Source organism: Emydura macquarii, unplaced genomic scaffold (genome assembly GCF_026122565.2).
Source record: "Emydura macquarii macquarii isolate MOO-44397 ecotype Brisbane River unplaced genomic scaffold, CSIRO-AGI_Emac_v2 contig_670, whole genome shotgun sequence".
NCBI lineage: Eukaryota > Metazoa > Chordata > Testudines > Chelidae > Emydura > Emydura macquarii.
This window is the reverse complement of record NW_027130807.1, coordinates 1,648,315-1,662,963: the sequence shown is the minus strand read 5'-3', so window position 1 is coordinate 1,662,963 and position 14,649 is coordinate 1,648,315. Positions and strand designations below refer to the sequence as shown.

The 14,649-nt window shown below is 52.4% G+C and overlaps 1 protein-coding gene across 3 annotated transcripts in view; it reads left to right on the top strand.

Annotated features, from left to right (window-relative positions):
- The first annotated feature begins 4,152 nt into the window (after nt 1-4,152).
- Nucleotides 4,153-14,649, top strand: part of STX3 (syntaxin 3) — a 30,048-nt gene continuing 19,551 nt past the window's right edge. Inside the window, exons 1-2 of one of the 3 annotated variants that reach the window (XM_067541542.1) lie at nt 4,153-4,265; nt 4,497-4,673. In XM_067541542.1, coding sequence (XP_067397643.1) covers nt 4,644-4,673 — 30 coding nt within the window. In that variant the 5' untranslated portion in view covers nt 4,153-4,265; nt 4,497-4,643. Of the gene's footprint in view, nt 4,266-4,370; nt 4,674-14,649 lie in introns of those variants that run through there. The other 2 variants (XM_067541543.1, XM_067541545.1) reach the window with 2 other exon arrangements.

The following is a 14,649-nucleotide window of genomic DNA, read 5'->3' as shown; positions in this document are numbered from 1 at the left end:
TGGGGAGGTGGTTTTCCTACACCAACAGAAAAACGCCTTCTGTCAATGCAGGCTGCACCTGCCTTGGGGAACGGTGCTGGCATAGCTATGATGGAGTCTCCTGTCAAGTTTGACAGATGAGCTACAGTCACTTATTGTAGGTCCTGAGATGAGACCAAAGACCAATTCTGGCTTTGCAATCCTGTCCGCAAGTGCCACTGGTGATGACAATTGTAGATGAATGCATGCTGCTTTCAGCTGTAGGCTTCACATGTCTCTCCTTGATTGCAGCAACCTGTGAGCTCTTGAGGTGGCAGAACTGCCACCATTGGCTCTTGTCATGAGCTAAGAGCTCCCCGGTGTGGAGGGCAACATTGCAAGACTGGAGGTTGATCTTGAGAGTGTCTTTGTAACTTTTTCTTGGTCTGCCTTAAAACAAGTTCCAGTCTACAATTCTCTGTAAAAGACGTCCGTCAGTATTCTACAGGCAGACATACAGACCTCATGACCATGCCATCTAAGCTGTGCTCTTGCTATAAAAGCTTCAATGACTGTGATGTTGCAGCATTCCGGGACCTCAGTGTTTGGAACCAAATCTTGCCATTTCATTCCCATTATCCATCGTAGACATCATAGATGGAATTGATCCAAGTGTCTTATGTGGCATTGATAAGTAGTTCACGTATCACAGCCGTAAAGGAGTGTAGTGATGACAACAGTGCAGTAAACACCAATTTTGTTTGCAGAATAACACCGTGTTCGTTCTAGAAATGACAACGAAGATTTCCGAAGGCATCACTGCTGTACCAATGTGCTTGGTTATGTTGTTGTCAATCACTGCATCTCATGAAATGATGTTGCCTAGGGAGCAAGATTTGTCAATGACCTCAAGTGATGCATCATTGGTGGACACCAGTGGAGTAGTTGCAGTGCTTCCGGTCGAGGCTGGAACATGACTTCTGTCTTCTTTAGGCTGATAGTTAAGCCAAAACATTTTGTTGCACGTGCAAAGCAATCATAAGCAACTGACTGTCCCTAAGGTTATGGGCCAATTAAGCACAATCATCGGTGAACAGTAGTTAACGAATAATTGTCTTCATAACTTTTGTCTTTGCAGGCAGGCGATGCAGATTCAAGACACTTCTGTCCATACAGTATTACACATAAATGCACAGTCAGTGTCTCTGAATGTATCTGTTAGAACAGCTGCAAACATGATGCTAAATAGCGTGGGAAGCAAGAACACAGCCACGTTTTACTCAATTGGTGACAACAAACAGAGCTGAGAAGCAGCCTTGGTGAAGGATACGAATCTGCATTCCTGCATGAAAAGATTTAATAATGTTGGCAAACATATGGAGACAACTGAATTTGTGGAGGACTCTGCACAGGCCATCTCGATTCACAGAGTCAAAACTTAGTAAGATTGACAAAAGCTACATATAGGTCTTGACTGGTTTCAGGCAGTATCTTCTCTAAAAATTGATCAATTAGCTGGGTTAGCATGGCTTTAGCAAGTATTTTTCCTGCAGTGGCAAGGAGGGAGATGTCACAATGATTATCACAAGACGCACAATTGCTTTCCTTTTGTAAAGGTGAATAATGCTGACATCTTTGTTGTGGCACAGTTCCTGTTTCCCAAGTCTTGTGTAAAGGCCAGTGAGCTTCCTTATCAGCTCGTGGCCCCCACATTTGAAGATCTCCACAGGAATACCATCTGGACCCACCGTTTGAAATTTGTTTGACAGCTTTCCATATTCAGTGGACTATAGCTATGTCAGTATAGATTCTGTAGTGTAGACATACCCTTAAGGGGAAGCGTGCTGGATTGGACCCATGACAAACAGCTTTCTGCTCGCATGTGAATTAAATAGATCTTAACAAAATCAAAACATGGAGAGGGATGCCTCCCTTTGCTACAGCCCCTGTATACCACATCAGTGCCATTTCAGTATTTCAGGGAATACTCTAGGCATCTGTGAGCAGAACTCTGTTGATAACCTCTGAAGGGTTAAAATAGGTGACACATGGAGCCCCTGCCATCTGGTTAACAGAGCCATAACTTCAGACACCTCTTCAATTGTCCATAGATGGGCAAAATGGTTGATGGCAGCCATTAAGTGCCTTCCAGCATAGCAACTTCCCTGCTCATTCTCCCAATAGAGTTTAACCTTGAATGCTTGTTCTCCCATGGGGGGAGGGAGGGAGGGGAAGAGGGAACTGAGTGAAGGAGGGAGTGGGGCTGTGCACACAGCCACTGGCATGGGGTGGGGGAAGAATGGAGGACACTGGTATGGGGGAAAGGGGAAAGGGGGGGCAGACAGAGCTCCTGGCCTGGGGAGGAAGTAGATAAGGGAGTGCACACAGAGCCCTGCCATGGGGACCCTGATATAGGGAAAGGAGGGAATGGGGGCACATGGAACCTCTGGGAGGGGGGAGATTGGGAGAAAGAGGGAATGGGGACCACAGGAGGGAAAGATGGAAATTGAGGAGCACACAGAGCCCCGGCCATGGATTGGGAAAAGGGGGAACTATAGAATGGAGGAGGGGACATGGGGGCACAGAGAGCCCCTGCCATTTGGAGGATGGGGGAATAGAGGATATTGCAATGGGGATTCATGTAACATCACTGGCATTGTGGAAAAATGGGGACTCTGGTGTGAGAGGAGGGGGGTAGAGGGATACACAGAGACCCTGGCAGGGTGAGACTTAGTGGGTTCAGGGAGTTCTGCAATAGAGGGGGATGGGAGGGTGACACCCAGGGAGCTGTTGGGGGGAGTTGAGGGATGCAAGGAGCGCCTGGGATGCAATAAGCTCAGCTGACACAAGCAACAAAGTGTGTGACCCCCCCCCCCCCCCCAGTGAAAACCCCTTCATCACTAAGAAGAAGAATTTCTCTGGGGCAGGCACTGAATAGGACAACCAAAGAGTGCCCTACACAAGCTTCCTTACAAGCTCAGGGGGCAGAACGGGAGCATATTTCCTCACAAAGGTACTTATATGGCCCCTATTATCATAGTACTTGAGCACCTCACAAACTTTAACATATTGATCCTCACACACCCCTGTGAGGCAGGGTAGTGCTATTATCCCAATTGTATGGAGGGGGAAACTGAGGCACAGAGTGACTAAATGACTTGCCCACGGTCACACAAGAAGTCTGTGGCAGAGCAGGGAATTCGGTGTGGGTCACCAGCTAACCCCCTGACCTCTGGGCCACCATGCCCAGCCACGGCCACTCTGGGCTGCAGGGCTGCCATAACGTAGATGAGTTCCCTAGGGTGCTTAAGTTATGCTAGGGGTTGTTCTAGCTCTCACCCAGCCCAGAGCTAAGAGGGGCACAAAAATGGTTTAAAGTCATCTTTGCATCCTCTCCCTTGGGCTGGGCCATGCAATCCCTCCCACGGAGTCTTAAACATCCTGAATAAAAATAATTCCCTGTCTCAAGCAGTTGGCATATGATCCCCATCGCCCCCTCCTCCCTTACCTTCCTTTCGACTTTCTTTATACATTACAGAGAAGTCAAGAAGGTCCCAAAGCTCAATTTATTTTCCCCTGCGGTTCACGATTAAGGATCTGAACCTGAAAGGTGCGGAGATCCTGTGGCTCTTGTAGGAGCTGGGGATCAGTCCCTCCCAGAATCGGGCTGTCACATGGACCTTTAAAGGGACCCTGTCTCCTTAAAAAATCATACACCTTGGAAACAAACAGTCCCAAATGCCCTGGCCCTGACCCTGCAATGAGCTCTGTGCAGGCGGACCCTGGGAATCCTTGCTTGGGATCCAAATTTCCTTCTCTGCCTTTAGCAACTGGCCTCTGACATGATTAAATGGGAAGGAATTTTAACAGCCTTCTGAGGCCGTGTTTGTTCTGTGCCTTTCCCTCTGTGACAGCAGACGAGGCAGCCCTGGACACGATGCATGCGATCTCTGGTCAGTTTCAGCCGCAGTTTCTCAAGCGCCCCCGGCCGCGGGCTTGCAAAGGCTGACTCGTTTAAAACTTCCCCATTCAAAACCAGAAGGAAGAGCGGCGACGTTTCCCTGGGCTCTTTGGTTCTGACCGGGACGAGCCCTGGAGCCTGGGGTCCAGCTCTGACTGTGTCCCTTTAATTGTGGTGTCCCAGGATATAAGAGAGACAAGATGGGGGGGAGGTCCTGGCTTTGACTGGACCAATTTCTGCTGGCCCCAGAGATCAGCTCTCACATGCTGCCGCCCACGCAGTGCTTCCCCTCCCATCGTGCTCCTTTAAGAGATTCTTCTGGGCCGGCCAGCCCATTCTTGCACAGGTAAAGTGGGCGGCTCCTGCCTTTCCCCTCCCCCCCGTCTTTCTTTTCCCCTCCCTCTGTAATGTCATTGAGGATTAGCAGCAGCAGCTGGGGCGAGCTCAGCAGCGCCGGATCAGCCAGACACAGGCGCAGGCAGAGAGATTGAGACGGAGGGGGAGGCCAGAAATAAAGGAGAAGGGGGTGGGGTGGCTCGTGTTTTCTGGTCTAAGGCGTCTCAACCCCTCCTCCTAGCCTGGGCGAAAAGAAGGCGCAGAATCGTCCCCTGGGCCGCTGTCGGCACTAGGACTTCCTGGAGGAAAAAATCAAACTCCCATTGGGGGAGCTCAGCTGGGAGCTCTTCACCTGCTGGGAGGAGCTGCTGCTGGTCACCTGGGCGCGATGAAGGATCGGCTGGAGCAGCTCAAAGCCGTGAGTCACTGGGGCAGCGGCTACTGAGAGGAGCCAGGCGGGGGGGCTTGATCCCTGGGCCCCGGGGGGGTTTGCAGGAAGGTGCTGCCTTCTGCCCATGCTAGTTACAAGGCCTGGCTCTTCTCCAGCATTTGGGGGGCTCGGATGCTATGGGGATGAGTGGTAAATGCTAGGGGAAGGGGGCATTCATTAGCACTTGCTGTTCCCACCCATCCCTGCTTTTTCCAATATCGCCCCCCCCCAACTGATAATCAGCCCTGCCCCCCCCCCCCCCATCTCCCTGGTCTCTCCTATGTAGGGCTGGGGGTGGGGGTGGGGAATAATTGGCCCCATTTGGGGTGTGATGGTCTCTCTTCCCTCCCCCCCCCCCCCGTGCCCCCTCCCATGAGAGAGGGTGGGGAACTTTAAAGGCTGGGGCTGGAGTGATGGCTGTATGCTGCAAGTGGGGGGCAGTGCCCCCCACCCCAAGGATAGCAGGGGGTGTTGATGCCCCCAGAAGGGGCAGGAGAAGGAGATCATCTGCATGAGGTGTCCTGAGGGCTAAGCAGGTTGAGGCTGAGGTTGTTTTGTGCCCTGAGAGTAGGGAGTGGGTGAGGCAAAGGAGTGTACAGGGTAGGGCCCAGTTGAGGCCTTCTGGCCAGGTGCCCTTGTTTCTCTATATGGGGGGGCCTAAGAGGATCAGTTGAGGAAGGGGGGCTGGGCTGAAGAGATCTGGGGGGAAGGGGGCCATTTCAACCCCCCCTCCCCCCTACTTGTATTAGGATGAGTCGTGCTGGCAACTTCCTCCTTTTCTTTTCCTCCTGGGGATGTTTTTTTTCCCGCCCATTGCTCAGCCTGTCCGTTAACGGTCGTGCCCACAGTCAGACCCTGTGATAACGTAGTCCCCGAAGGGTCACACCCATTCCTGCCATGGCACTTTGCTCTGTGACTGTCTGTGCTTCCTTCCCCCTGCATCACACGGGCACCTGCTGACTGATCACAAGCTGTTAGCGCTGGGGCCTGGGGTGATTGTCAGGCTTGGGAGCACCGGATCTGGTGCTGATTTCTTTAGTATGGGGAATTGCTTGTGAGCACCTGGGGCTGCCCCCAGTGTGGTGGTGGTGTAGGGTCATGCGTGAGTTGTACATGCTGCATTGTTACTGTAGGGTTGCTTGCAACCACTGCTGTGGGGCTGTGCTGTATGATCCAGTGTGAGCTCCCACCGCGTGTGCTGCCTCGTTATTGTCGGGGGATCCGTGGGAGCCATATAGGCTGCCGTGTTATTGTAGGAGCTGCTCATGTGTGCTGGGAGCTGTGTATGTTCCCTGGGTGTTGTCACTGGTCTCAGAGGGCAGGGTGCTCTGGGCAAGGCCACCCGCTGGTGCGGGGTCAGCCTCTAACGGCACTTCCTGGCAACACAAGCTGGTTAAACATGGATCAGACAAAGGGCTGAGCCCACACAATAAAGGGCTGAAACAAAGCTGCTCTTTCCAGCCTGCCGTGTAGGCCTGGTGTCTCTGAGGCTCCTGGGTTAACTAGTCCCCTGGATGCCTTCATTCTCCCCAGCCTGCTTTGCGCTGGCCTGGTGTTGTACAGGATCTGCCCTGCCTGGGTAGCATGTGGGCAGCAGCCAAGCAGAGCCAGGTGGGAGCTGTGGCTGTGGTATCCTGCCCACAGCTTCTTTGCTTCAGGGGGCTTTTGGTCAGACCTGCCAGAGAAACGTATAATGCTGGGGGAAGTGGGTCTAGCTCTCACCTGGTGTGTGTCCCCTTTAAGGGAGCAGGTGTTCAGAGACCAAACCATCCCTGATCTAATCCCATTGCCTGGGGCAGCAACATCCACTGACCATCCTCTCCTGAAGGCCTGGTGATAGCCCACTCTGCCAGGCTGGGATGTGGGGATGAGCATGGGCCTGGCGCTTTGCTGCTGACTCGCTGTGTGACTTTGGCTGGGTCACTGCCCCCACCTCCCTGTGCCGCCATTTCCCCATCTGTAAATGGGGGCTCATGATCCACTGATGCACTTCTCAGGGTGGGCTGTGGAAAGGCCATCTACTTCCTGGCATTTGCGAGAGGGACTTCATTTTGGGGTCAGGCTCTCTGCTTTGGGGGTTTGATCTCTGTGGTACTGGAGCAGGGACTGGTGTCCGCTGAGCTCCCTTCTCTCCCCCAGTCCAGGGGTTACATGGCAGCCTGGGTTCATTTTGTGTCGCTGTTGGTGGCTGGGAGAGAAGGGGGCGGGGAAGGTGACAGGGATTTAGTTGGGATTACAAAGCCATCAGCAGGGGAAAGAGGAGATAAAACGCTTGTGAGAGAGAAGGGGATTAATTTTATTTTTATTCCTTGAAGGTTCGGAGTTCTAAACTGGCAGTAGCAGTGCGAGCGGGAGGGCGGGTGAAAGGAGAGGGTCTGGACAGCCAGGCCGTCCCCTCCTTGGAAACGCTCCTGTCCTGACATGGGGTGGGGAGGGGTTCTCAGGGTCTGAGTGGGATACGGCACATGGGGACAGTTCCTCACGCTTTGAATGCAATCCCAGTTCTGTCCCGGCAGGGGGACCTTATCGGGGAGTGACCGATGGGGCACAAGCCAGAGGCCAGTCGCCCTGGCATTCTCATGACCCGCTCTTTGTAGCGTGGGGGCAATGGAACGCCTGGTGTATTTCCCATTGTCACCCTTCCCCCCCCCCCTCGCTTATGCCACACTGGGTCTCCTGGGTAGCTGCCCTCTTGGGGCCCTGATCTCTAGCTACCTTGTTGGAGGCTGACTGGGCCTGGTTTCTTTGGGCCGTTGGCTGAGGCTGGGAAATCCAGAGCTATAGCTGGTGTCTAAACCCGGAGAGCCTGGCTCTGGTGTTTTTCCCCACTTGGGTGTGAGGGCAACTGGTCCTGGCTGTGTGGGGAACCTAGCCTTTGGGGTCTGAGCAGGGCCTTTGGATCAGTCTCTCTGTGGATCGGAGCAGGGACAGGCCTCATAACACCTGGTTTAATCACCAACCACCTCCTCTGCTGCCTTCCTCTTCCAGAGGGAACAGGCTGGAGGTTCGGTGGTTGCGCTTGGCCTGCTCTAGCTGGAGCAAAGTTCAGCCTCCTAGAGGGGTGAGGACGGTGCATAGCAGTAAAGAGCTGAGCAGAGCTGTGTTGCTTTCCCTGCCCCCATAGGCCCTGTGGGGAGCAGGGCATGTCCCAGGCTGGAGGATATGGTGCCAGCCATTGAACTGCCAATCTGGTAGTGGCCGAGGGCTAATGCAGGAATAGTTGCTTCAATACCTTCCTCCACTGATTGTGCAGCCCTCTGGGCCCCAGCTTGAGACTAACTCCATGGGCACTGAGGGCTTGTCGCCGTGGGGAAATCAATATTGCAGAATAGCTCCCCACGGAGAAACTGTTCCAGAGTAGAGGGCCCACGGGGGGAGCAATTGTATGATAGCCTGGCCCAGTGGACAGAGCACTGCGACCCAGGAGATCTGGTTTCTAGTCCCAGCTTGGCCACTGGCTTGCTGGGTGACTTTGGGCCAGTCATTTCCCCTCCCTGGGCCTCAGTTTCCCCAGCTGTGAAATGGGGATAATGATCCTGCCCTCCTTTGCAAAGAGCTTTGCGATCTGCAGGTGAAAAGCGCTGGATAAAAGCGAGGGATTATTACTTTATTGGTGGTATTTCCCACATAGACCAGCCCTTAGTGAGTTGACACTCTAGAATTAACATCCGGGTGAATATAATTTTACCAGGATGTCTCTGGGCTTATTTATGATGGCCTGAAATGATTGGCTAAGCCAGTCGCTCTGCAGCCATTCAGTACAGCAGCACCAACCAAACCGAACATAACTTCCACTGTCGCAGACTTTTCAGCTCCATTCTCTGAATTGCATTCCGGCAGCGGGGGGACGGACTCTGAGATGGATGGTGCTGGGAGAGATGCTAGGGCCACACTCCTTTTATCCCCCTCTTTGTGAATGGTTTTGGATTAAATTGATGCCCATGCAAGTGAGGACACTCGGTGGGTACTCCGCTCTGCAGCAGGCAGGGATCTCCTAGTGGTTAGAGTTAAGATGGGCTCTGGTCAAATATCCGAGAGAACAGCTGTGCCGCTAGCAGACAATCAAATAGCTCCAAGTGACTCGACAAATAAAACACTCCTACAAAATCCCCAAATCGGTTGCCGTGCCGCATAAGTGCAGCCACTTGGAGCTAAAGAGCTGCATAATCAGGAAGCTGCTGTCAGTACATCCCAGCAACTTTCTTGAACCTGCTATTTATTATTAGTACTATTTATTTGTATTACCGTGATCCTAGGGAGACTGTGGACCACCATTTTGCTAAGGGCTGTATAAACAGAACAAAAAAACAGTCCCTGCCCCAGGTCCTTTGCCATCTCGGTATAAGACATGAGCCAACAGTGGGCCACAGACAGGGAAGTACAAGAAAACAGTGAGACAAGATTGGTCCGTGTGATGCACAGTGGTCTGCTCGCATCAGCAGCCTGACCATTGTCAGGTTTTTAATAGGCCCTGTGGCAAAGGAGAGTTTTGAAGGGGATCTGAGGGGGGACAATGGGGTGGCGCGGTAGATGTTTTACGAGGAGCGTCTCCCAAGCATGAGGGGCAGTCTCGGGGAAAGCATGGAGGTGCCTGTTTCAAAATGTACCACGTGGGCAGCGGAGGCTGGCATCAGGGGCCAATTGCAGTTGAGCATCAACAGCTTGCTAGTGAATGTGGGATGATAGGTTGGGCGGGGATTGACCGCGAAGGGCCTTGGAAGTGAAGAAAAGCAGCTTATGTTTGATGCGACAGAGGAGCGATGCAAAGAGAGGAGGTCAAAGCAACAGGCTAGGAAAATGATCTTTACACAGCAGTGCTATATGTTCTTATCTGTAAGGAAGTGGGTTTTTTCTGTTGATTATCTCGCTATACAGCTGCAACTCTTTTTAAGATAGCCATCCCATAACACTTGGAACTCAATAGCAAAGGGGGGCCATAACCCAGAGCATCAGACTCCAAAGGCCACTTGATCGAAAGGAAAATCTCCATTAACCAGTAGCAGTATAGGGCCAATGGCACACAGGAGAGCAGCTCTTATCCCATCCACTAGAGGAAAATTGAGGAAAGAGGAAAATGTTTAAAAAATAGGCTAGGGGAGAGAGGCAGGGCAGAAGGGTGGCGCCTGGGGTTCAGGGCTCTCGGTTACCTGTGGAGACAGTGTCCGGTTCAGTCACGTGTTGATTCTAAACGAATAAGGATCACTGGCGATCATGACCGTGGGAGCATCGTGTGGAGGCAAGGAGACAAACCCCCTCCCCGACTGGTTGCTCTTGGCGCAGTCCAGGAGAAGAGCTGCAAGTAAGGCTTTTTGTCCTCCTGTTGGGCCTTGGGTCTCTGTAATTGCTATAGGATCAGCCATGGAGACCTGCTGACTGCGTTGTATAAACTGGGTAAAACGCAGAGCAGGGACTCCTGGGGCCGCCTTTGGGGGCTAAGCTTGTCACTGTCCTAACACCTGGGATGAACGTGGACCTTGGTGGAGTGCTGGTGGAGATAGGTGTGTCCCGCGGGCTCCTCACCTAGCTGTGGGTAGCTGTTGTCATGGTGGGGATGGTGTATGAACACAGGGCGGTGCCTGGTGGGGGACACTAAGAACTTAGGGCCAGACCTTCAAAGGTATTTATGTGCCTAACTCCCATGAAACCAACTGGGTCTTAGTATTTCATGATCTCAGAGTAATGCCCCCGCTCAATCATTTCCTTTACCAGTGGGTTCCATGGTGCCCCCAATGGGCAGCTGCAAAGTGGCCAATGAATCATCCAACCTTTGGCTGGGTTTCCCTCCTGGCTGGTGGAGTTAGTCCTTGGTGCTGGGGACTCTGCCCAGTCTTAGATCCTCCATTCAGCTACCAATGTACAGCTGCAATTTTTCTTCCTTCGCAACATAACACGTTGCCAAGCTCCTCCCACTCCCCAGCAACAACAATATCCCTGAAAACCTCAGGCGTGGCATCACAATCCTTTCTCTGGTGGAAAACCGCTCCAGACGTCTTTCTCGGTCATCTCTACCGACTGGAGGATTTTTTTGTTTTGTTTTAAAATCTACTCTTGAATTCTTCCTCGCCTCCTGTGCCAAACATTATTCTTCGGATTTTATGGTACCCAAAAGTGTGCTGGTGTAACCCACTCCACTTTGAGCCAAGACTGGACCTTGAACCCTGGACTTCGAGTGCTAAAAGCATGAACCTCCACCACTAGAGCTGAAGGAGTAAGTGTCCTAGCTGGCACTTGTTGCAGACATGTTAACCTTATGTGTGGTAAAGCCCCTGGGTGGGGGGGGAGTGGCACAACACAATCCACCTTCTCCTAGCAGTGGTTTCACGAAGCCAATGTTACAGGATTCTGGTATTTTAAATAACCAGGGGAAAACGCATCTCATTCTTTGATTAAACTCTCATACCATAGTGCATGTGCTTGCAGAAGGAAGGGGGTGAAGGAGTGGGGAATGTGCTCCCATTTCAACACAAACCCAAGGAAGGATGAAGCTGCCTTTTTGTTTTTTCTGGAAATGTTTCTACTTTGTTCCTGGGATGTGAGGGGGGGAATCTGGAGTATCTTACCAGAATAGCTCAGGGTTTGAACTCCTTGGACTGGCTTTGGAGTGATCCTTCTCCAGAAAACATTCCAGAAATACCTGGCTCAAGATGATACCTGCTGTGTTCCAAAGACAAAACAATGTGCTTTCCCAAAATGTCTGAGCTCTGGGAGGACACAGGTAGGGGGCAGGATCTAGTGATGCCATCAGAGACTCAGGCCATCTCCAATTCCCCTTCTATTGGTGGTAGGATTTTAACAAGAGGTTCCCCCCCAAATCTGTCTCCATCACATTACTCTGCTGGGATCTTTACAGAACCAACAGAAAAATGGTCAGGGCCGCCAGGCGTTTGGAACCCAAGCTTCTGGTCCTGCAATAGGATCTATGCAAATGGAACTTCCATTGAAGTCAGGAGTACCTAGACCCTCAAAGGTATTTAGGTGGCCAACTCCCACTGACTTCAGTGGCAGTTAAGTGCTTAAACACCTTTGAGGATCTGAGCCCTAGGATTCTGCATAGGCTTAAAGGAAAAGAGGAAGGATGGGCTGGGGGCTAGAGTGGGAATTGGGAGACCCAGGGTCAGTTCTCTGCTTTCCCAGACCTTGGGCAAGTCATTTGGACTCTGTGCTACAGTTCTGCATCTGGAACAAACCTCCCAGGAGTGCTGGGAGGTGAAAGAGACTATGGTAATAGTAGTCATGATTAGGGGGCCCTTAGATTTAGGTCATCTATGTGATTCCTTTAGGGGGATCAGGCCCTAAATGTAATTGTGGCCCGATAGGTGGGGCTAATGAGGAGAGAGTTCTGGGAAAAGACAAGGGTTACAACTATAAACTCCTGGAGTGACTCAGTTTAGGTCGTTCCAACCCTTCTCTTCCAGGGGTGTCACCTAAAACTGGCTGTTTGAGCAACAGCTGCAGGAAGGAGTTGGGGAGATATGGGGACTCCAGCTGTATCTCTTGTTCTGCATCTCTTAGCATCATGCAAAACTCGCCCAGCTTATGTAGGCTTCCTGTTTTGAGGTAGCTGCTTAAATGGTCTCTCTCAGTATTATGCAGAGTTGTTGTAGCCCTGTCGGTCCCAGGATATCCGAGAGAGACAAGGTGGGGGAGGTACTATGTGTTTTTTATTGGACCAACTTCAATTGGTGAGAGAGACAAACTTCTGAGCTACACAGCCGCTGTCTCTGGTTTGAATTTATTAGCATCCCCAGTTACTTGTTAAATGCACCTCAGTTCTGCCCTGCAGCAGGCCCTGCTATCTGAGCCCTGGGTTCTCTGCACACAGCTCTGCTGGTACCCCTCAATCCCAGCCTGCAGCCCTCTGCTATCCCAGTCATTCTTCCCTCCACCTCACCCCAGCTTTGGGTATCTGAATCCTGACTCCCAGCCCTCCCCACTCACCCCCCCACTATCCCAGGCCCGCTTCCTGAGGAGTGCCTGTTTCTGTATGGCCCAGTGTCCTCTCTCTGCCTCTTCAGCTCTGCATTCCCACGCCTTGCCTGCTCCGAATCCTAGCTGTCTGAGATGAGAAAACGCCTCACCACTCCCCAGCAAGACACAGGATTTCAAAATCCTCCTGGCTCTGAGTGACTCCGCACCAGGATCAGCCCCAAACCAGCATGCTGGGTTCTTACCCCTCACGTCTACCCCCTGCTTTTCCTCTCCGCCTTTCAAGATGGTGTCAGGATGGAGGATTCCCCCGCCCCTCTTCTTTCTTTGTCTCCACAGAGTGCATTCGGAGGATGTAATGCAATTACACAGAGAAGCCAGCCATCTGGTTCTGGCTTTCGTCCGGCCCTGTGGAAAGGAGGGGGGCTGGTCATCTGTCCCTTTAAACCAAGAGCCAGGGGTTGTGATGGGTGTATGTGTGGGTACTTAGCAGGTGGCATCGAGACTCTTACCCTTTAAACACAGGAAATGGGGGGAATCAGGTGGCCAGGATGTGGGGAGGATCCCTGTGTGTGGCTTAGAGGAACAGCTGCTACTTCCAATCCAGTGGGAGAGTGCACCCACATGGATAAGCCTGGCCCAGGGGAGTTGCTGTCTCTTTAAAGCGGGAGGGACTGGGGAGGGAGGACAAAGCCAGTAGAGAGTGCACGTGTGTGTGTGTGGGGGGGGAGGGGTTGGATTGTTTTGGGGGGGGGGGTGGCTTGTGCATGCGCCTCAGCAGGCAGCCCCCCGCTCCTCCCTAGCAATCCGTTAATACCTTCACTGCGTGTGTCTGGGACCAGATGTGAGATTAGCTGTGCAGCTTGGGAATGCAGATGGCAGAGCACCCTTCCCTGTGTGCACGGAGCACCCCCCAGGCACCCTGCCTGCTGAGCCTCAAGAGACCCCTATTCTGTGCCGGCGCACACACACACACACACACCCCCCCCCCCCCGCAGCATCCTTGACCCAGCATCTCAGGCTTCTGCTGTGCTAGATCCCTGCAGTGACTGAGCAGGGTTTGCTTAAAACTTCTTGGCGGCCGCAAGAAGCGCACCGCTCTGGGGCTTGAGGATGGGGGGAGGGAGAGAAGCAGCTGTTTACTTCTAGGTCATCAGCTCCTCTCCAGCCCCAGGTCAAGAGTGACTAGGGACTGCTAGAATCTGAGAAATTCTAGCTGGAAAATGCCCTTCCTGCCATATTGTAGCTGGCTGCATCCACTGGGTCCTTCTCAACGTTTCCTAGTGCTTGGCTCAGTCTAATTTTAGATGTCCCAAGAGTCAGGGCTTCCGTCATTTCCCTTGGGAATCAATTTCACAGCGTTGCGGTCAGGGAGGCTCTCTGACATTCATCCCCAATGTTCCTTTTCGTGCCTTCATCCCTGCTTATGTTCCCATGCATAGGGATTCCTCTCTCTCATTGGCATTTACGTCCCTCAGAAGTTTCCAGCCTGTTCACCCTCACTATGCCTTCCGCATCTCATCGTCAAGCTGTACGGAATGCCACATCCCTGTGCGTGTGGGGTGGGGAGGGGAGGTGCATCAGCAGAGCGGATTGAACTTAGGTCCTCTGGCGTGTCACACACACGCCTCTGTTGTCTAAGCTAAAAGACCTGCCTCTGTTAGCCCAGGCTGCAGCAGGCTCATCAACCGCTGTCTTTGTCCCAGTCACCAGCAGAGAGGAACACCACAGAGTGGGTGCGTGTAACATAACACGTATATACTCCTCTCTCAATCTTTCCTTATCACTCCATTGCTCCAGCCCTCTGAACATCCGTAAAGTGAGGATATAGAGAACTGTTATCCCCACAAGGGGATCGTGCGGGAGTCAGGTATGACAGCGATGAGAGCAGTAGGAGTAGCAAACCTAGCTCTAAGGATTAATATTGTACAGCCAATGGCTCATTCTGTGGATGGCCTGTCAGACATCCTTGACCACTGACTGATGGCTGCTAAGGATCCCCTCTTTGCACCAGCCTCGCAGGTCATCTTGGTTCTAC